We start from the raw sequence: 22,200 nt of genomic DNA, 5'->3' as shown, positions 1-22,200 counted from the left end.
AAAGTGAGTAACAAACTTTATCTTTTAGGCTACTGCATTTTAAAATCATAATAGAAGAATACATTTTTTTTAAACCAAGAGCTGACTGAGTTGTCAGTGTTTTCTGGGCTGAATGTTATTGTTAAACTCCAGCTAAAATGCTGTAACCAACCACACACACATCTGGATGTTATTAAAAGGTAGCCAAATAGTTACTTTTCCTGATAATTAGTTACTTATATAATGTAATAACTCAGTTATGTTGGAGGGGAAGTAACTAGTAACTATAACTACATGCAAATGGGCTAATATAGGCTACAATAAGAGAAATACGCTTTACCACAACCAAGAGCAGCCTGAGGTTTCCCGTGTTTCCCGAGTACCGATGTTCTTGAACGCACCCTGGGCTGTAGTTCACTTTGGGGTCGAGGTGGATGTTATTGTTAGCTCCAGCGGTTGGATCAGAAAATGCTGTAACCACACACACATCTGGATGTTATAAAAGGTAGTCAGCAGTCTTATCTTGGTGCTTGGGGTGTATAAAAACAAACCGTGTCGCTTTTTTAAAAAACTAACATGAATTTAACCACATTTCGTTGGATGTTTCGTTTGGTATCGTTAGCTACTAGCATGCTACTGCTAACTAGCCTGCTAACCCACTTGTTAAATCTTCTACGTTTAGAACGAGTTGAGTTTAAACCTTTCAGCCGTTATTGTCCGTTTTAACAGTTTGTGTCCACGTGCAGCTTCAAGAGTGTGATGTCATTTCTGTTCAAATTTTAACCTATCGATCACGAGGTCACTGACATAATGTATGCTAACTTAGCAGCTAAGCTAACAACAACAACAATCTAAATCTGTTTCACCGAAAGCGTTTTGTAAACTGTAAAAAAAACAATGACAACAGTTTTTTAGTGCTTGGTGTTACTGTTTAGTGCGTGATAAAAGTTAGTTGCAGTTGTTATGAAAATGTTACCTGTTTATATATGCAACTTGTGGTGTTAAACTTCTGCACCAAGTAGCTAACTGTTAGCAGCTAACTTATCTAAGTTAAACACTTAAATGATCATTTGTGCAGACTGACCCGCCCTCCTTTGTTGTGTTGTCGCTCTGATTCTGCAAGTATTTCATTACAACATAGCTTTGAATCTCCCTATGTTTTTAAATCTAACTTTCCAGAAAAGTATCTATGTAGCTTTGCAAGAGCAGGAGAAAGTTTATTGTTGATTGAAAACACAGTTAGTCTGAACCTTTGCACGGCTTCGATCGCGTATCCCTTGAACGTAGCAGCAACTAAAACCAGCAGCTAATGTCAGTGTTAGGTAATGTGTGGGTTATATTATAACACTAGTGTACTGTCCATCCTGCTACGCCCCACAGATCCGTGTGCTGAGAGGGAACATGAGCCAGGGATCCTCCTAGAGTTTAACTGTAAATAGCTGCCCTCTGATGCACAGAAGAGAAATAGTGACGGGGACGTTGTAACAGCCTCCATAATGTCATGAACAAAATATAGGACGAACTAATGATGAGGGTGAGGGAACCTTCTAGACCTTCACTGTGGTCATTATCGGGTTTATTCTGTATTTAACTAACCACTCAGACTGATGGAAATTTAGTGTTGTGTGAAAATATGAAAAGAAAAGTGGCAATAACAACAACTTTCAATCAATGCATAATGTTTTCAGGTAGATCAGTTGTGAGGTCAAAGGGTCACAGAGGTCAAAAAGTCAAGAAAGAAATTTTACCCAAACTCTAATAGAGACTTGTTTTGGGTTTTTTTTAGACACGTCTCTGTCTGTCTCTGTCAGTTGTTGCCAGATTTTATTTAGTACAAGCTGCCTTTGTATACTTTAATGGCACCATGTTCTTTGACTGAAGATTTGATTGATTTGTCACATGAGTTCATGTTGCCAAAAAATCTTTGCTTCGTTAAATAACTGATTTATTTCAGGTGCTTTTATTGTGTAGGTGTCCTTCCCCTTTCTGGATTTATTTTAGGTCATCCTTTATCTACACTCATACACTTCAAATTTTCTTTTTTCTGACTGCAGATTTTAGAGTTAAAATATAAAAACTCAAATTATAGACATGGAATTGATGATTACTTTTTATTTTTTCATTGTGGTTTTGTTTGATGTTGTTGCAGAGGTTTTATAAAGGAAACAAATATTCTTTTCAACTCATGTTGGCAAAAACTTTGCTTCGTTAAATAGCTGATTTATTTCAGGTGCTTTTATTGTGTAGGTGTCCTTCCCCTCTCTGGATTTATTTTAGGTCATCCTTTATCTTAATCACACTCATACACTTCAAATTTTCTTTTCTCTGACTGCAGATTTTACAGTTAAAATATAAAAACTTGACAAACTCAAATTATAGACATGGAATTTATGTTTACTTACTACAAATATTCTTTTACACTTTTATTCATGCTTTTAATTTGTCTGCAATTAATAAAAAAAAATCAACATGTCAGAAGAGGACAAGGCCTCTGAAGGGTCAGCTGTATTTTGAGAAGGCGTTGTTAGTGCAGAAGCACCTGACAACAGCCCACAGGCATAACTCGACCAGCAGCAGCTCGTGGCTGGCGGTCGTTTCCCACCCTGTTTAGTGGACGGACGTTAAACACGTACAGACATATCCCCGATGCTGCCGTGGTGGCTCTGCTGCCTCCCTGGCCACAGAGTTGCTCTATCAGCAGACTGGAATTAGACCAGTGTCCAGGTTGAGCCGGGTGCTGGCATTTGGGCTGTGGCACTGAGGCATGTTGTTGAATAGCGAGGTGTGGTTGCACAGAGAAAATAAGCTGTAAACTCCCTCTGCTGTTCTGGTTGGATTTGTCTGACTTGTTGCTAAGAGCTCAGTTACATACACACAGGAAATTCAGTGTGTAACCTAATTATTATCCAACTGAGATTGAACCACATTGAGTTTATAATTCAATTTCGTAGTGTTGTTTTGTGCTTTATAACTGCCTGATGAGTCCTGTTGCTTTAACCAGTTTCTTCTGTTGACAGTAATGGCCTGAGGTTCACCTGCAATAAAAAAAATGGCGAGAGACAGGAAGTGCATCCTGTGTGAAACGGTCCACGCCTCCAAACAGGTAATTCAGCTTTCAACAAATGGTTTTTGTTTAAATCCTGTAGGATTAATTTGATACAGCCAGGAGCCCTGGCTCCATTAACACGTTGTTAGATTCAGATGAGCTGTGCAACACCAAGGACTTTACACACAGTCATCAATGCAGCACAGCAGTATCATAAAATGTGTATTTGCTGTTGTGCACATGGTTTTTGTGTTGAAGTTCCTTTATAAAAAGTGATTATACATATTTTTCTCTTGTGCTCTCCAACATTTAATCACATTACATATGCATACTTGCATTCCCTGGCCATGTAACCCTCCTCCCTCTGCGATCAATAGTGTTATTAATGGCTGAACCAATCTTAAAGTGTTTTTAATGTGCCTCTTTGGTGGTTTATCTTTTATTGGTGTTTGCAGGAGATGGACGAGCACATGAGAAGTATGCTGCACCACCGGGAGCTGGAGAAGCTCAAAGGCCGGTGAGTTGTTCCTCTGCTGAAAATGAACAACATGCACAGAAATCATCACTGAGTTTTTTACAATATAACGACTTAAAAACCACATCAATGTGTTGCAGAAAGTTATGATATCATGCTGACGTTTTATCTCCTAAATGTTTTCAGATATGCATTTTACTCATTACACAGTACTTGTGTAAACGTATGTGTAACGGTCAAACAAAAGCTTTGACTTTGATTCAAGAGTTTTGTCTGAATCCATCTGGGTCACAAGACACGTGTGCACACGGGCACGTGGTGGTGAAGTGGATATAGGGGCAGCTGTCTCAACTGTGGCACATATATTTAGACACAATCTCTCTCCGGAACAACAGGCATGACCGATAGAAGGCAACTGGCTCTATCTCGTGACCCCCCTGTAGATTACTAAAAGTATGCGGACCCGTTGCTGACTTGGAAGAATCTCGAGCAGCTCAAATACTGATTCAGATGTTGCTAAGTTACTGGGATTTACATCGTCATAAACACAGGCATCGCTAAGACAGCATCTTTTTAGGCATATTATAAGATGATACGAGCAACGCGGTATGCAGGATGTGCCAGGTTTGGGGGAATTAAGAAGATGGAGGGGTAGTTTTACAAGAGGACATGTTGTAGTAGAAAACTGTCTGACCAGGGATGAGAAAAAGAAAACGTGTCGAACCTGGAAAGTAGCCCAGTCTTATTGCAGTGTTGTGCCTGAACATGTTCAATGAAAGATCGTTCATGAACTTGTTCCGCTTGATGAACGTTATTGTGAACACGTTCATTCTGGCGTTTGTGAACGGCGCTCTCTCACAGCATAAACTTCTTTCAAGAGTTTGCCAGATTTCCATAGAAAACCCAGCTAAAACACAGCTAAAACACAGCTAAAACACAGCTAAAACACAGCTAAAACACACCGTAAACAGGCCTTAAAGGTCCAGTGTGTAAAATGAGGGGAAAACAGTGATATCTAGTATTGCAATTCTATTCTATCTTGAATCGTGCTCTCTGGTTGGCTGGATTTTCCGTTCCGCACAAACAAAGCAAGACCCTTGCTATATGTATAAAAGAATAGTTATAAGGCTATGAAAACCAAACAGATTTCATTTTATAGTGATTATACACTTATACAAATATATTCATTAGTAGTATATCCAGATTTTGCCAATAAACCTTGACAAATATTACAGCACTGGACCTTTAATATGTGGCAGAAAAACCACCCAATCTGGCAACACCAGCCACCACACTGTCGCAGTGTCACATGCGTGAATGAGGATTCAAAATTGGATACGAAGATGAAATCTGACACATAGTTTTAGTGGTAAAACTGATAAAATAATTGCTGTCTGTGGTTCTATATGGGCTGTGGCAATAATTTTGAAGAATAATAGCTCGGGGCAATGTATAAAAAAAAAAAAAGAACTACAGTATGAACTGGTTCATTTTGAAACCGTGAACTTAGTTCAAAATTTTGAAATATAAACTATGAACTGAACTAATTCATTTTAAAATTTGTGAAGTGAACTTTGAACTAGTTGATGTAGAAAGTGAACTTTGCCAACTGCACGAGACGAGAGGTCAGAAGATGGCAGCGCGCCATGACACAGATATGAAGAAGAAATTGAGACGGAGCCAGGGAAGTCCGAGTCACGGGGGCTGACATAGTTGGGAGAGGTTTTGAAGTGGAGGCTGTAAAGCAGCTGCACGCGGCTCCGGTTTCACAGGCGTGAGCTGGGATTGGTCGGCCGGGATGCTCAGTGCCTGACTGTCCTAATAGCACATGCTGGGTTTGGCAGCAGAAAAAGGAGGGGGGTGGGGGTCGGACTGCAGCTCTCAGACTGGACTGTGAGGTCAAATACAGACATAGCTCTCTGTAGAGTCTCAGAGCGCAGCAGACACCATCATGACAGGGCAGTAAGCCGAGGGCGCCGTGCCTCGCTCCCCCTCCACGCATCCTCCCAGTGCTGCGCTGCTGCTGCTGCCGCGGCTGGACGTCAACACCGACCAGCTCCCGTTAGCATGCTGCCCGGGTCCAGCCTGGCCGCTCCCGCCCTCACCCCGCCGCCCATGGCCTGCTGAAGAACGGAAGAAAACAAGATCAGGACGATAAATTAATTTCTTTTAATAACAAGAGCAAATTTACAAGTTAGCTACCTCCTGATCTGGGACAGATAATAGAGAATTCGGACAAGATATATATATTTTTTAAAGGATTGTTGAGTATTCTCCTTTCCTTTTGAATTTATTTTGACTTTGTAGTAACAGAGAGTAGAGCCAGAGTTCGTCGCTACTCGGCTCTGCAGGCAGGAAAAACTAAACAAAAACAACCCGGACTAGATCACAACGATGCCTGAAGGAACGATTGAACGTCCGCTCTCGCCTTCCCTCCCCAGGGACTGCGGACACGAGTGCCGAGTGTGCAAGGTGACGGTGGTGAGCCTGACCGACTACGCCAGCCACATTTCCAGTTCCACGCACAAGCAGAATGTGGAGGCTGCAGAACGGAGGAGCGCCGGGAACGACCAGGAGGAGGATTACTTCGACCAAGCGCTGGCCGACCTGATCGGGAAGAGAAAGGAGCAGATCAGGTAACACAGTCGCTCTGTTTCTGTTATGTTATTAACTTTTTAAAGTGGAGAAACAGCTGCTTTAAAACAAACATACAGTGTAAAGGTGGTTTTGTAGATTTTAAATATGTTGTTGCTCTTTTTTGTGCTTTTTTACTTGCTTATTGCCTGTTGTAACAGCTGAATGATAACTGACTTGATTGATTAATCCACAATGGGTAAAGATAGGTGGCGGCTCACAGACTGTTTTGTGTGTATACACACTGTACGCCATGTATAGTCACATTCAGCTCAGCGGAGCTCACAAGACTCTTTTAGCTGCTGCTTCACGTCGTTGACCAGCGTCTGGAGTCGTATGTCAGGAGTCAGGACCGCAGCCTAAAAAAAAAGGCTGACTGCACATGTTGAGTTCCTGCCCTTTAGAAAGAGAAAAAACAAAAATTACAACCTTTGCTCTGAAGCATGTGGTGTTTTCTTAGGATATATTCATTTTTTCCCCCACATTTTTAGGATCACAGGAACTTAAACCTCTCATGATTTGATGTGTGTCGACCCCGTTGTGTGCCGATCTTTCTAGAAACACACAGCGCTGTTGATCTCTCTGTCTCACCGGAAATCTCAGATAAAGTCCGAGCAGAGCAGCTGGGGAAGTGTGATATGTTGTGCAGAGACGGGCGAAGGCAGAAGCAGTCGTTCAGCTGCTGTCGCCCCGTCACATGTCAGATATTCTCCCTCTGCAGGTCAAAGCTGTAGGTCACGAACCAAACCGAACCGGTCGTAGGCACCTGCCCACAGTCTGCCCACACACACGGCTGCCAGGGAGAGTTTAAATGTCCTGTTAATGAAACAGATTCAAATGTTTCTGACTTTTAATGCAGTAATCTGGAGTCTGGATCCACAGCTGCTGATTTTTTTTTTTAGCCATTTGTGGGCAAGAAACAAACAAGAATTTGTGGGTAGAAACAACCTGTGAACACAACCTATATATTTCACTCTTCTTTTTAAGTTGATGTGGTGAAATATTAATGTAAAGCTGCTGGATTTATAAGATGCATGACACCGAACCAAAGCTGTGACACCAGGGGCCAGGAACATAAAACAATGAGCTTAAAGACACTGAAACTCTCAGTAGACCTCAAGAGTCTGCTGATAATTTTCTGTATCCATCACATATACTTATTATTATTCATACTGATTATTATGGCAAATATAGATTTGTTTTCAATTTGCCTGAGCAAGTAGGCACAGTTTGTCTGGATATGACTGACTAGACATTACCTCCATAGCTCTTTTATTTATTTCTTCATCCAATATTTACAGTATTTACATTTACATTCACATATTTTATGTGAATGTTCCCATTCATAAAATTCCCATTGTTCCCATTCATAAAATAGTATAAGGACATATTTTTCTTATATTTTCTCTTTGTATTTATCTTGTTTGTTGTAGAAAAGAGAAAGAGGCTGCTGCTCTGAAGCTGGCCAAAGAAGAGGAGGAGCGTAAGAAGAAGGAGGAGTTTCAGAAGAGGTTGAAAGAAGCTAAGGAGCGTTTCCGACAGGACGCGACCTGGCAGCCGCAGCCGCAGTCGCCGCCAGCGCGGGGGTTCGCTGGGCCCGGTCAGCACAACACATGGTACCGGGGCAACCGATACAACGACAGACCGGGCGACCACCAGCCGCAGCCATGGCAACACAACAACCAGGGGAGGAGCGCCACCTGGCACGCCCAGGAGCCTCCCAACCTCTACCGATGGGCGTCGGAGGAGCTAACGGGCAGAAACTTGAACAACCAAGGAGGAGGGTGGAACCGGAACAGGAACTGGGATCAAGGCAGCTTCTGTGGAAATCAGCAGAGTCGGCTGCCGTGGCTCAGCAGCGGCGGCAGCAGTCATGGGATCTACGGTCACAACAACTTTTCCCACTTCGCGCCGAGGGACCAGCCCGCCAGCCTCATGGGGCCCGTTCCTTCCTGTCCCCCTCCCCCGAGCTTCTTCGCCCGTGCTCTTAACCAGCTGCAGCAGCCGCCCGTCAACCAGGGAACCGGTGCGCCGCAGAACGGGCCGGTACAAACGCCGCCGCTGCAGAACGGGCCGGTACAAACGCCGCCGCTGCAGAACGGGCCGGTACAAACACCGCCGCTGCAGAACGGGCCGGTACAAACACCAGACGCCGACCAGAACAGTAATAAAAACTCTAAAACCTGCGGCAGCAATTCAAAGCTGGACAAAGCCTGTCGCTGGTCGCCCTATCCCATCACAAAGGGCGTTGAATCGCATAAAGAGTCGCAAAACACAACCTCCCAAACTAAGGTCCCTAAACCCCAGAAGCAAGACAAAGTGCCAGATACCAGCGCCGCCAACAGGACGTCCCGACCTGAGCAGAAAAAGGGGCAGTCGACCTCTGGTGGACAAAAGGTGGAAGAGAAAACAAAACCCAAAATGAGTCCGAAAACCAAACCCAGAGATCGGAGCAGCAGCGGCAGTCGGAGTGGCAGCGCCCAGCGAGAAGGAAAACAGAGCTCCACATCCGCTCCTGCTCCCTCGAGTCAGAAGACCAGTAAACCGGCGCTGCAGAAGGATAAAAAGATGCTCCCAGTGTTTGGTCTCAACACCGGACCTCAGCTCAGCATGGCGCTCAACCAAACACATGCACAGTCGAAGCCGTGCGTGAAGCAGAGTGGACTCGGCGCTAAGCCTTCGCCTGCTGTGCTCCTGAAGTCAAAGCAGCTCCCTGAAACCCTCTGGAAAGGAAGACAGGTGGAGAAGAGAGGCTCTTTGGACAGCTCCGGCTCCGACAGCAAGACGGAAAAGGCTCGACACCCCGAGCAGCAGCAGCAGCAGCAGCAGCAAAGGGACGAAGCTCAGAGTCAGATCGGAGTAAACAAAGAAAACAGCTGCAGGCAGAACGTCACCAAACCAAACCTCCCTGACTTCCTCCAGTCGTTACAAGTCAGCACCTCCACCGCCGAGAGCTCGGAGCCGACGGCGTCCTGCTGCAAGGAGGACGAGGAGAGCGGGAAGAAAGCGGAGAAGCAGCCCGGCTCGGTGGCTCCAGATGAAGCGATGCAGGCGGCGGCGGCGGAGGCGGGGCAGAGCTCTGAGAGCGACACGTCGAGAGGCAGCGAGGCTCAGACCGTCTCCGGGTCGGGTCTGTCCAAACTGGACCTGCCTCCCGCCTTGAAACGGGACCTGACCAAACACATCAGCTCCTCCAAGGGCAAAACGGGAAGTCACGAGCCCAACCTGAACATCGCCAGACGCGTGAGGAACCTGAGCGAGTCGCGGAGGAGCGACTCGGAGAAGGACTCGGGCCTCAAACCGACGGTTCGGCAGCTCATCAGCTCCTCCGGGTCTCGACGCAACGTGAACTGGGAACAGGTTTACCAGGAGGTCAGGAAGAAGCAGGACAAAGGGAAAGGCATGCCGAGGTGAAGTTTCATTCTTACCTTTTACTTAGATTTATTTAGCACAGTTAAAAATACACAAGTAAAAGAAACAATTTTATAATTTACGGTGCTGGAAGAGGCAAAAACTCAAAGAGCTTATTACATGCCTAAACCTACAGTAAAGTTAACAATGAAATATAATGTTATACAAAAAAGAAAACAGAGCATACCAATGAACAATCAGACATATGTAAATGATAATAATAAAAGAGAAATGATCACAGGGAAATTACACAAAGAGATAAACGATCAAAATATATGAATAACATTTTTTGCACAAACATATGATGTGTGAAGGGGAGGTATGAAACCCAAAAGGGCCTGAAACCTCACCCATGAAGAACATAATCAAAAACCAAATTTGTTACAAATAAAGACAAGAAAATAAGGAACAATTAAATGATAATGAAAAGGAAAAGAAAAAAGAAAGTAAGTGTATGTTTTGTCATTACTTCCATGACTTATGCCAGAGCAGTTACATTTACAGAGCAGAAAGGATGTTTTAGACATCCTTTATAACCTTTTACAGATTAACATTTGGGAATGTGTGTTCCATAATTTGATACCGTATTGTAAATTGGCCTCTGGTTGTAACATATTTATCTAATTCGGGTTGAATGAGTTTGGATCTGAGAGTTTGTTCTAAAATAATTTCCTCGTTTAAGACATTGAAATAAAAAGACATGTCTGATAAATACTGATATTATAAACGTTGAGGATTTGAAGTTTCTGAAACAAAGTGCTTTGTGCTTCAAGCAGCTCATGTCGTGTTGTGTTGATTCTGCAGGTTTGGGATCGAGATGGTGCCGAACGAGCAGGAGGACCACAGCCAGGAGGAGGAGGACATCCCCCTGCTGGAGGGTTTGCACTGGGAGTCGTTGATAGACATCTCCTCCCCGGGTTCGTCCAGAAAACGCTCCTTATCGGAGAGCAGCCTCGCCCCGGCGTCGGCCCCGTCCCTGTTCGCTCCCCTCACGTTGAAGGAGACGACGACGGCGGAAAGAGAACGCCTCGGCTCGGGCTCGGGCTCGGAGCAGCAGGTTTCTTCCGTCTCTCCCGCCCTCGCTAAAGGGAACACGGAGGTTCGCTGTAAGCAGGAGCAGGTGGAGGAGATGCTCGGGCAGCTCGAGGCCGGAGCGCCGAAGCAGCAGCCGGAGAAGCTGACGTCGGTGACGGTGAGGGCGCTGCAGCGGTCCGACTCCGCGCTCGGGGACAGCAGTTCAGGGACGGAGCAGTGTGACGGTCAGGGGACAGGGAAGAGGCGGAGAGCAGCCGGGGTGAGTTCGTTAACAGCTCTTTGTGTTGATCGATTGATTGATTGTTGTTAATTTGGTGGAGGTCACTTTTATCTGTTTGCTTATGTCCGAAAAATCGGGATGTGACTGTTTCTCTGTGTCTTGCAGGATGCTCCGAGTGCAGAAACGTCTTGTGTGGAGCACAACAGCAAAAGGCGGAGGGTCAAATCTAAAAAAGGTCAGTAACAATTGTTCTGATTATTATTATTATTATTATTATTGTTTTTATTAATAAAAACAATGTAAGGAGTTGTAAGTCCACATATAAATACAGAATTGACAATTTGAGGGTAAAATGTATCTGATTCTGGTAGAGCTGTTCATCATTTTTCATCTTTGTATGTTATTTTTCAGCTAAATTCATGTTAAGATCACAAATCCAGAGTTGTGTTTGTGCCGAGCTTGTCATGGTTCTTACGTTTTCTTCTTCTTCTTCTTCTCTATCTGTGCAGAACGTTTGCAGATCGACCAGCTGCTGGCCGTGTCTCTGCGGGAGGAGGAGATGAGCCGCACGCTGCAGACGCTGGACACCAGTCTGATCCAGGCCCGCGCCGCTCTGGAGGCCGCCTACTTGGAGGTTCAGCGTCTCATGGTGGTTAAACAGCAGGTAACAAACTGAGTTCATACCTCTGTTATTGCATATTTAGGCCCTTTTTTTCAGACCACTTTGCGCTGCTTTAATATCTCTCACTCTCTATTTAAGATATTCACTTTCTTCTCATATGGTTTTGTCTTTACAGACGACAGCAGAGATGGGCACACTAAGAAACAAGCGCATTGAGTTACTGAAAGGGATGCAAGGTAAGATCTTTCTCTATGTTTCTGCAAAATACATCAAATTATTTTGTAATAAAGGCAGTGAATATTTACTTTCATGATTTATAACTACACAGGTTTTAATTGGGAATTTACATCTTACATCCTACTACAACTGCAACTAACTATAGAAACCAATTCTTATTAGAGTTATATGACCGCAGCACAAATTGTAATCAATGAACACATCCAGATTCAGATTCAGAATTACTTTATTTATCCCTGGAGGGAAACTTTTCTTTGTTACAAACTCCTGAATAGTAAGAGAAATCAACACAAAGTGAGATATACAAAGATAAATAAAATATTATTATTAAATACAAGCAAAAAATGACATAATAGATAGAAAGATAAAATAGAATATATTAATAATAATTCACATATGTACATGTATTATATTACATTTATGCGCTTTTTATTTCCATTGTGAGAGCAGATCTGAAACAAACAGTGGAGCTGAGTCTTTGTGATGTGTGTTTTTTTTCTAAAGGCAATGTGGAGGAGACGCCGCAGCTCAAACTGAAAGAAGAGAAGATGGATTTCATGGATACGGTTCCTTCTTCCGCCTTCGCCTCGCTCTCCTCTGTGACCGACTCCGCCACCGCCGCCCTCACCCCCGGTTCTCCTGCTGCTCACCGCGCCTCCCCTCCCTCCTCCAGCCTTCCCTTCATGCCGGTGGTCATCAAGCAGGAGCCCCAGTCTCCTGTCCACGTCAGCTCGGAGCCGGACCCTCTGGACGGTTTCACCCACTGCGCTCACAGCACCACGCCGGAGCTGCCGGTCGCCGCTGCAGCCGCGTCTCCATCAGGTAAAGTTTATTCAGTCAGTCATCACGTAATAACAGCAACTATCACCACTACAAACATTATCAACCAGGTAGTGACTGAAAAGGCACAGGCAGAAGAAGAATAATGCTGATATTTATGCCTGTCCTACGTAGCAAATTAAAGGGATAGTTCAACATTTTGGCGAATCGGCCCATTGCCATAATCCCTATAGCCATAGCAGTAGGCTCGTTACCTTTAATTGTCGGTGCAAGCTATTTTTAGAACGGCGTAGCAGAGCCGCGAGCTGCTCAAAACTACGCTACAGAGCGGCTAATGGGATTTCTTGGTTTCCCTCATCAAACTCATCAAATACACAATCCAGCAACTCCAAAACGCTCTGGTGGACAAGTTGTGACCTGCACATTCACCACGCTATGAGATAATAACAGAACGTTACTAGACAGAGTTGTTTAAGAGGTAAATTCATGCAAAACCGCTGATGCGCGTTCCTGTCGAGGGCAGTTTTTCAGCAAGCAGTCTCTGCATTTACCTCTAACACAACTTTGTCTGGTAACGTTCTGTTATTATCTCATAGCGTGATGAATGTGCAGGTCACAACTTGTCCATCAGAGCGTTTTGGAGTTGTTGCATTGTGTATTTGATGAGGGAAACCAAGAAATCCCATTAGCCTCTGTAGCGTAGCTCTGAGCAGCTCGCCGCTCTGCTCCGCCGTTCTAAAAACAGCTTGCACCGACAATTAAAGGTAACGAGCCTACTGCTATGACTATAGGGTTTATGGCAATGGGCCAATTTGCCAAAATGTTGAACCTATCCCTTTAAAAGAAAACACTCGATAAATCTTTACTTCTCTGATCTATGTGCTTGTGAAACTCTTTGCAGAGTCTGCCCTCAACTTCCAGCCGTCCCCCGAAAGAAAGACCGAGCTCTGCCAAAACAACACAGAACATTTTTGCGAGAACTTCGGAGAACCTGCGGACAAAGAGAGCTCGTTGGGTCTGGCTGAGACGTCAGAGAGGTCCATCCAGACGGCAACGAGCTGCCTCAGTCCTCTACACGACTCCAAAGCCTCCATAAAGCTCCTGTCCCCCAGCAGGAGGGGCTCTGAGGTCGTCGATCCTCCCTCTGCTCCGTCGGTCTTCAACCTGCCCGGCTCTCCGTCGGAGCTGAGCGGCGGCAAGCGCGTGAGGAAGCTGAAGAAGAGGAAGGTGCTGAAGAAGGCTCAGGGGGCGGAGCAGCAGCCGGAGAGCAGCGACACGGAGTTGGACGGAGAGACCGCGAGACCCCGGTGGCTTCGCCCGCGCAGGAGACCGAGCGGCGGCTCCCAGGTCAGCACCTCCACACAGCAGACGGAGGACAGAGAGGGCGACCTGCACATGGAGAGCGGCGAGGACGCGCGGAAGACGTCGTGTCCGAAAATCGAACTCCTCGGCTCCCCCGCCAGACACAGAGCGGAGCTTCCGCATGTTTCCCCCTTAGCGGAGCTGAGTCTGACCGTGGACTCGGAGGAAAACATGGAGGTCACCGCCACCGCCTGCGTGGACGCCCACGTCCCACCAGACTCCTCCAGACCCGAGACGCAGAGCCTGGCCTGCAACGAGGTCACGTCCACGAGCGACATGGAAATCTGTAAATCCTCAGAGAGGTGAGAGCTTTACGACCTTCTCTTACGTTTTATTTTAAAATGACACAACCATCGACTTATTCTTCACCTTTGGAGACGTTGATTTTAGTTTTTACATTCAGTTCCACAGGTAACCAGGCTCAGGATTACATTAATGCTCATTTAAATCAGTGTTTCTCAGCCAGGGGTACTTCGACCCCAGTGGATGTAATTGCAAGGGGTACTTGCAATGCTAACGATAAAATATAATTTTATTGAGTGACCTTTACAGACATTCATCACTTTTTTTTTTTAATATGTTTATTACATTTTCAAGAAATAAGACAGAACATACATAAAAAAAACAAACATAACATAATAACATAATAACATACATTTGGCTCACATACCAACTCAGATTCAAATTTGTACAGGCGAGAGATTCTGTAGTCATCCCATAAAATAAGATAAGGACAAAAGATAAAGTATACACCGGCGTGCGTGCATAATACATAATTCCATGTTTTAATGGGAAATTAGTCAAGCCTGGTGGTTTCAGTAGACAGTCTCCATTAATTTCTTAATTGGGCCTTTTATTGTGAAATATTGCACAGGAAGATGGTGTAAAACTCACTATTTGCTGTTTGTTACACATCTTAAAAAATACAGCATTGAAATAGCATATTTAGCATTAATAACTATGGATTGATGCAATAAAAGGCTTTTTCTATTTCTGTCTAATTGTTTTTGGCCTTTTTTCTCCCACAGCGACCTGCAGTTTTCCACCACGTTACCAAAGATAACAAAGACCTCGTCAGGTACGTTCCCCTCCTCGCAGAGTTGTTCATGTTTTAAAGATGCTTCAGCAGAACTAGTTTGTACATTTGGAAAATTAAGAAACATCCATGTGAAACTGTTTTCCTTCAACGTGGTAAATCTCGGTTTTTCCCTAATTGTGTTACATTATTCTAAATAAAGTAATAACATCTTTAAAACTTTAAAAACATGAGTGTTTTCATCGTTCCATCATCACCACGACCCCCCTTCAGGCTCTGAGCAGCCAGATTTAGAAATGTCTCTTCTCTTGGTCTAAATTAAAATAGACTCTGAGGCTCCTGTTACTTTCTATGGTCAAGATATTCATAGAGCAGTAACTTGACTTATAGTGACCCTGTATGAGTGGATACGACTTTCTGAGAATGTACATATTTAACCTGTTGAGTATTGATCGCTGCTGCTCTGCCTCTTCTTTCATCCTCGCTCCAACTATTTGGAAAAAATAAAAAGACTGGAGAGATTTTTGTTAAAGTTTAAAGAGAAAAACAAAACAAGAGAAAGACAAAAACTAAGCTTCAATCTCTAGTTGAGACCCTAACCTTTGTGTTTCCTCCCAGACGCCTCCTCGGACCACGGCGAGGACGACATGCCCACTGAGGGTGCGTTCGAGGGCCACCAGGAAGCGGTGAACTCCTTACAGATCCACGACGGGCTGCTGTACACGTGCTCAGGAGACCGGACTGTGAAAGCCTTCGACCTGGTGGTGGGTGCTGATGAACACACACACACACAGCTGCGTTAATATCCTGTGTTAGATACCTTTTGTGAGCGACATCATTGGTTGTTTATTGCAGAGTCATAAATGTGTTGGCGTGTTCGAGGGCCACAGCTCCAGAGTGAGCTGCCTGCTGGTGTCGGCCACTCCCTGTCTGCACCATCGCCTCTACACTGGTTCCAGTGATCAGACCGTCCGCTGCTACAGCCTCAAGGTAAAAACACACCTTTCATTCATAAAATCCTTGGATCGATCTTTTTATGTATGCCATTTCCTGTTTGTTTGTCTCGTGCGATTGTATAAATCCTGCGAGACTGACCACACAAGATCACAGAGCGGCACGCTGCTGTTTGGTCAAGACAAAGAACCGTCTCTGCTCAGGGTTTTCCCTGCAAAATATAATCATAGAAAGGTGAAAATCACAAGACATGTCTCTTCTGATGATACAGTATCTGAAAGTACAGCTGTCAAGATCTGCCCCTTGGTCTAAAAAAAACCCAGCGTTAATGCAACAGCTTTTGGGTCAATTTTGAATGTAAACATTGATATTTTCAATAATGCACAAGGTTAGACAGTTCAATCTTTGTACAGTTTGCAGCATTAGTTCTGTGAAAATCTCTTTCATAACTGAGCAAAATTGATGTTAAAACTGAAATGGCTCTAAATTAATCGATATTGAATCGAATCGAGTCGGGATCTTGTGAATCAGAATCGAATCGATTCAGTAAATTCAGTATTGATACCCGGTCCTCGTCTCTGACATGTCATGATGTTTCCTTCGCGTCCACAGACTCAGGAGTTTGAGCAGCAGTTCTCTCTGTCGGATCGAGTCCTCTGCCTCCACAGCCGCTGGAGGACTCTGTACGCAGGCCTGGCCAACGGCACGGTGGTGACCTTTAACCTCAAGGTGGGAAAACGCAGTGCAGTTATCCTTCATTTGTTGTTGTTTGGTTCCAGTTTTAAAGACATTTTATGTGTCTGTGTTTTGAAAGGTGTCATAGAAATGAAGCTTCTTTTTCCTCCTCTTCTTCTTCCACTTATTCTTATTATGTCATATTACTACTGATTTTGCACTTGCACTTTTCTATTTCTAACCTTGTGATTCAGAATTAAATATTTATATATTTTTCTTGGTTACAAACTCCTGAATAGTAAGAGAAATCAACACAAAGTGAGATATACATAGATTACTAAAATAAAAACAGAATAAAATAAGATAAAATAGAATAAGAATGAATAAATAAAACACAGATTTATATTGTTTTCTAATTGTAATGTAATGTAATTTGATATAGGTATGACCTGATTTATAATCTGTGTTTTTATTTTGCACATTGAACAGCCTCTGTCTATAATGATGTTACTATTTTTAATATTTTCAATATTGTTATTGTATATCAGGTGAAAACTCGCTCACTGTGACTTTGTATTGATTATTGGTTGTAATGTGCCGTTTTATCCGTCCAGACAAACAAGCAGATGGACGTGTTCGAGTGCCACGGGCCGCGCGGCGTGAGCTGTCTGGCCTCGTCGCAGGAGGGGGCGCGGCGGATCCTGCTGGTCGGTTCCTACGACAACACCATCAGCGTGAGAGACGCCAAGAACGGACTCCTGCTGCGCACGCTGCAGGGACACACCAAGACCGTCCTCTGCATGAAGGTACGACTCATCTGGAGCCTGAGCCTCATCGAGACGCCGCTTGTTTATAGTTTGTTTATTACAGTTTTTCTCAGTCGCTTTGGTGCTTTTCTCAGATCAGAATGAAAATGTTCATAACTATTAGTTCAAACTCCACAACATTTAGTCATTTGTGCACATCATAGTAGCAATTTCTCCTTCCCTCTGAACAAATTGCAAATGCTTTTGACATGCATCAGTTGCTTTCATACAATTCTCTGCTGTTTTATAACATTATCATTTGCTTATGTCATGTCAGTCAACATGAACTATACTTATGAATACTGAATAGTCATTCCCTGTAAAACTAACAGTCTTCATTTCATTGCTTGAGTCATTACATACACAATTGTTGAACAAAGTTGACAAAATTGTCAAAATCTGTCAAACTAATTGTAAATATTGGGTAAACCACTGTAAATTCAATTATTCACACATTTTATAGGGAGAACAGGTATGTATAGTATTGGACAGCACTAAACAATCTGCACTGCACTACTGTCATTGTGTCATACAATAAGTTTACAGTGGGGCAAGAACTTTTTACATTTTACATTTAGACTTACAGCTTTACTACAGTACAGATTTACTGTATTGTAGTGTATTAGAGTAACCTACTTACAGTAAAGACATTGGAAAACACTTAATAAACTTTCATAATGAAAACATGACAAAGCCATTTGAGTATCTTATTCATAAACGATGGTGTCAGGAGTGGACTTCTCATTTTGAAGACACTACCAGTTTCATTGAAATGAATACTTGCTTTTGCAGAATGAACTATCCATTCTGAGCAAGTGATGCACTTTTACAGGTTATCCACTCGGTTTTGCAATTTGTACCAATTGTTTTGAGAAAAGCACTAACTGTTGTGCAAATGTTAATAGTGATGTGAGAAAAGCACCAAAGCGACTGAGAAAAAAACTGTAATATTCAGTACAAATACATTGACTCTTTCATGTTTTACATCGTGTGTCTCTGTTCTCTCAGGTCGTCAATGATCTGGTGTTTAGCGGCTCAAGTGATCAGTGCGTCTACGCTCACAACATCCACGTGAGTCGTCTCTTTAATACACAACAATACACGTTTTCACAGCTGATTTAGTATTTGTGCATCACACTGTTTGTTTTCTCTCTTGTCTCTGTGTCTCTGTTCAGACCGGAGAGCTGGTGCGGATCTATAAAGGACACAGTCACGCTGTCACCGTGGTGTCCATCCTGGGGAAGGTGATGGTGACCGCCTGCCTGGACAAACTGGTCCGGGTCTACGACATGCAGGTGCATCCTTCAGTTTTTATATTTTATTTTTAATTTATATTCCCATGACTTTCTTTTGCTCTTCCTTTCCAAAATCTAAATTCATCTCCATCTGCTCTTCACCTCTGCAGACTCACGAGCAGCTGCAGGTCTACGGTGGACACAAGGACATGGTGATGTGCATGGCTGTCCACAAGAGCATGGTGAGACATGTTTCTCTCTTTTTTTCTGAAAAAACATGATCTTAAAAACTGGATATTTACTTTTACTGATTGCTAAATAAAAAGATAACTGTGAACTGGAAGGATACAAAACTACCAACCAACCATATCTCAGTGGGTACAGAGACTGAAAAGGGTCGTTACTCTGTATTTGTGTGACTGATGGAGGAATATGGGCTATTGTTGTGCTTCTTTATGATTGATATTGCATTGCTGTAAATTCCCCTTATGGTATACATTTTCTTGTATTATTTAAATTCATGGGCTCCTATGTCAGTGAATATTTTGTTTTGTGGAAAAATAAAAAGAACTAAATAAAAAGTTTAAAAAAAAAATGCAACAACAACAGCAAAAAAAACCTAGATATTAATCTGTCATCCATCATGTTGTGTTTCAGATCTACACAGGCTGTTACGACGGCAGCGTACAGGCCGTCAAACTCAACCTGATGCAGAACTACCGCTGCTGGGTAAGATGATGCTCATTTATTCACTTATTACAGCGGTTCCCAAAATTGTACACATAAAAAAACGTCATAGTCTATTTATGGCTGCATTTAAGGCGTTAAGTTTAATAAAACAATTAGAACATATAACAAAATGTGCAATAAAAGGCCTATTGAGCTCTCACATTTATAAAGTGGGAAGCATAGAAATATGAAAGTAAACAGTACGAGTCATTTATTAATTTATTGGTAAAATATAACACCATAGAGCCGCCATTACCCTTTTCATGTCCTGCACCACACTTTGGGAATCCCTGCAGCACCTGAACCAGGAATATATTGTGGGGTTTTTGGTCACCATGGTAACCCTTGTTGTGTTTTGTTGTTGTGTCGACAGTGGCACGGCTGCTCTCTGGTCTTCGGGGTGATGGAGCATCTGCAGCAGCACCTGATCAACGACCACACCAGCGGCAACTCCTCGCAGACGCTCAAGTGCCGCTGGAAAAACTGTGAAGAGTTTTTCTGCGCACGAAACAGCTCCAAGCAGGTAAAATTAAAAAATAATTACATATATATATATATATTTTTTTAAAGTCTTTAAACTCTGTCGTAGCCTCTGTTTCAACCAGGGGTTTCAAACTCATTTTAGTTACAGCATAGGTAATAATGACCTATAAATAATGAGAATTATAAAGTTTTCCCTTTGTTTTAGTGCAAAGTACGTTATTAAGATGTAAACTCTCCTTTTACAAAACATATGATGAACAACTTGAAATTTCTTGAGAAAAATATGTGCAATTTCAACAACATTATGCCTCTTCTGTCTTCTATGTAATTTTCACACTTGACAAATTCATCCCGTGGGCCGGATTGGACCCTATAGCACCACATTATGTATTGTTATGATGTAATAATGTAATACATTTTCACCTCATGATGTAATAATGCTGCATTTAGTAATACAATTCTTGAACGCAATATGTCATAAACTTTGTTGCATTTTGTAATAAGTTGTTACATATGGCATCAGTTATTACAATATGCGAGTGTTGCATTAATTTGGTGCAGTATGTAACAACTTATTACAAAATGCAACAAAGTTTATTTAAGCAATATATCGCGACAGCCGTGGTATAATGAGCATACCACGGCCTAAGGGGCGTTCTTCGGCCCGACGCGAACGGTTATCAATAATGACAATATGAAATAGGAATACGCAATCAATTTCATGTAGTTTTATTCAACCAGAAATACATATTATCCAATAAAATAGCGTGCCGGACGTGGAGTGATAGCCTATGCTGTGATAAAGCTTGCTGGATTTCACCTTTCCGTTTTATAATACATATTTTATCACAAAATGTGGCAGATTATTACAGAAATGCGTCGTTATTACATCATGAGGTGAAAACGTATGACAGTATTTACATTTCTATTGTTTTGTGTGTTGCAGGGGATGCAGGTGCACATGCAGAAACACACAGAGGAGGCGACGGAGCTGGAGCCTTAAGGGCCGGTGATGGGAACAGAGTTTCCTCCTGAGCCCTCGTCCCTTTTCCTGCTGCCCTCTCCTCCCCCTCTCCCCCTCTCCTCCCACCTGTTAACCTCCCATATTGGGGGGGATGTTCTTGGGACCCACTTAACTTAGCAGAGCTCCCATTCGAGCCTGGTGAGTGGCGTCCAGCGACTCCATCCTTTATGTTTCGGTGTTGGAAACCAACAATCGTGAGAGGAGGGTCGGGTGTGCCGTTGTCGGTCTCTTGTTTTCCTTTTCTAAACTTTTCTCTACAAAACAAAACACACGGCCTCTTTCTGCTCTTCCTCTTCCTCTTTCTCTCTTTCTGTCCGACCACTGCAGCTCCTCTTTTTCACTGACCAAAGTAAAAGACAAAAACACGAACGAACGAACACGTGACTTTTGTTAATTGAAGAAACTTCAGCATTGCCGGCGTCGGGAGAGACTTGTTCCGCTTTTTTTTTTCTTTTTTGAAAACTGCAACAAAAAATAATAATCGTCTTCCTGATTGGTTGGCTACAATATGGCATGGGCTACGAGGTGTTTTTATTGTTGTTGTGCAGTTGTGATGTGTCATTTTGAGCAACCTATACTTATTTTTCTTTCTTTTATTTGTTCTTTTTTTTGTTTTGTTTTTTTGTCAAAATGTTCACTCACTCAAAGTTTGACAGTTAAGATAAAAAGTTTTGACAGTTCGACAGTGTGAGTCGTTGTTTTGAAGGAGTTTTGTTGAAGTGACAGAGTTTATTTCATTTTGGTTTGGTTATTTTGGTTTTTTTTCCATAAGAACTCACTTTTAGTTTTTTGTTTTTTTCTTTTGTTTTATTATTTTAGTAGTTTAGGATTTCTTTTCTTTTCTTAATTTTTCTTATTTTTTTGTTGCTCACTGAGGCGATTTAAAGGTGTCGAGGGATTTTGGTGCAGTGTTGTGTGACTTGGCCTGAGGTTGCCATTTGAGAAATTGACATTTGCAGTGATAACAGAACCAAGACGTGGACGTGGTGGCGTGTTTATTCCTACAAGTGTGGGTTTAATCCTTGTCGACAGAGTTCTTTAATAAGGATCTCTTACTTGTTTCCGCGAGTGAGTGTGAAGTACTGTTTTTATGACACCATTTCCTCCCTGGAAATGTTTTTTTTTTTCTTTCTTTTTGTTAGTTTTTGAGTTTATTTTATCTTTGGAGCATCGAGCCGAAGGCCCCCCGGAGCTGTGTTTTCCCCACAGCCAAGAGATTTCTAACGAAGTGAGGAGGTGAAGGATGTTTAAAGGAGGTGTTAGATGGACAAACTTGAAGGGAAGAATTAGGATTCATCTCCCATGCCATACCTCACCCTCTTTAGAAACAGAAAAAACAGGCGAGTTGGTAACACAACGCCACGTTTTTATTTTTAAAAAGGCACATTCAACCTGTTTTAACCAGCGTTTAAAGCCTAGCAGATGCTCTTCAGCAGACTTTGTGTGGTTACTCTCTC

General features: G+C 43.0%; 1 protein-coding gene across 1 annotated transcript; it reads left to right on the top strand.

Moving 5' to 3' along the window:
- Window positions 1–381: 381 nt before the first annotated feature.
- Window positions 382–22,110, top strand: znf106a (zinc finger protein 106a). The gene is made up of 22 exons (XM_085768210.1): window positions 382–482; window positions 2,996–3,082; window positions 3,481–3,542; window positions 5,942–6,136; window positions 7,568–9,544; window positions 10,350–10,839; window positions 10,966–11,035; window positions 11,310–11,464; window positions 11,598–11,658; window positions 12,164–12,481; window positions 13,341–14,103; window positions 14,830–14,879; window positions 15,456–15,601; window positions 15,693–15,827; window positions 16,404–16,520; window positions 17,081–17,272; window positions 18,281–18,343; window positions 18,448–18,567; window positions 18,678–18,749; window positions 19,165–19,236; window positions 19,610–19,759; window positions 20,666–22,110. Exons 2-22 carry the CDS (start codon window positions 3,029–3,031, stop codon window positions 20,720–20,722), a joined length of 5,319 nt encoding a protein of 1,772 aa, XP_085624336.1. The 5' UTR covers window positions 382–482; window positions 2,996–3,028; the 3' UTR covers window positions 20,723–22,110.
- Window positions 22,111–22,200: the final 90 nt, after the last annotated feature.

The sequence above is a fragment of the Trachurus japonicus genome, chromosome 22 (assembly GCF_045865225.1).
Source record: "Trachurus japonicus isolate A0001 chromosome 22, Traja_1.0".
Taxonomy (NCBI): Eukaryota; Metazoa; Chordata; class Actinopteri; order Carangiformes; family Carangidae; genus Trachurus; species Trachurus japonicus.
Note: the sequence above shows the minus strand (reverse complement) of the source record. Positions and strands in the feature narration are given on the sequence as shown.

Excerpts from the sequence above, each read along its gene's own strand:
- znf106a (XM_085768210.1), top strand. The coding sequence starts at position 3,029 with ATGGCGAGAGACAGGAAGTGCATCCTGTGTGAAACGGTCCACGCCTCC. Across the intron at positions 11,036-11,309 it reads GAGGGTCAAATCTAAAAAAG|AACGTTTGCAGATCGACCAG; the intron begins GTCAGTAACAAT and ends CTATCTGTGCAG. Across the intron at positions 18,344-18,447 it reads TCTACGCTCACAACATCCAC|ACCGGAGAGCTGGTGCGGAT; the intron begins GTGAGTCGTCTC and ends GTCTCTGTTCAG.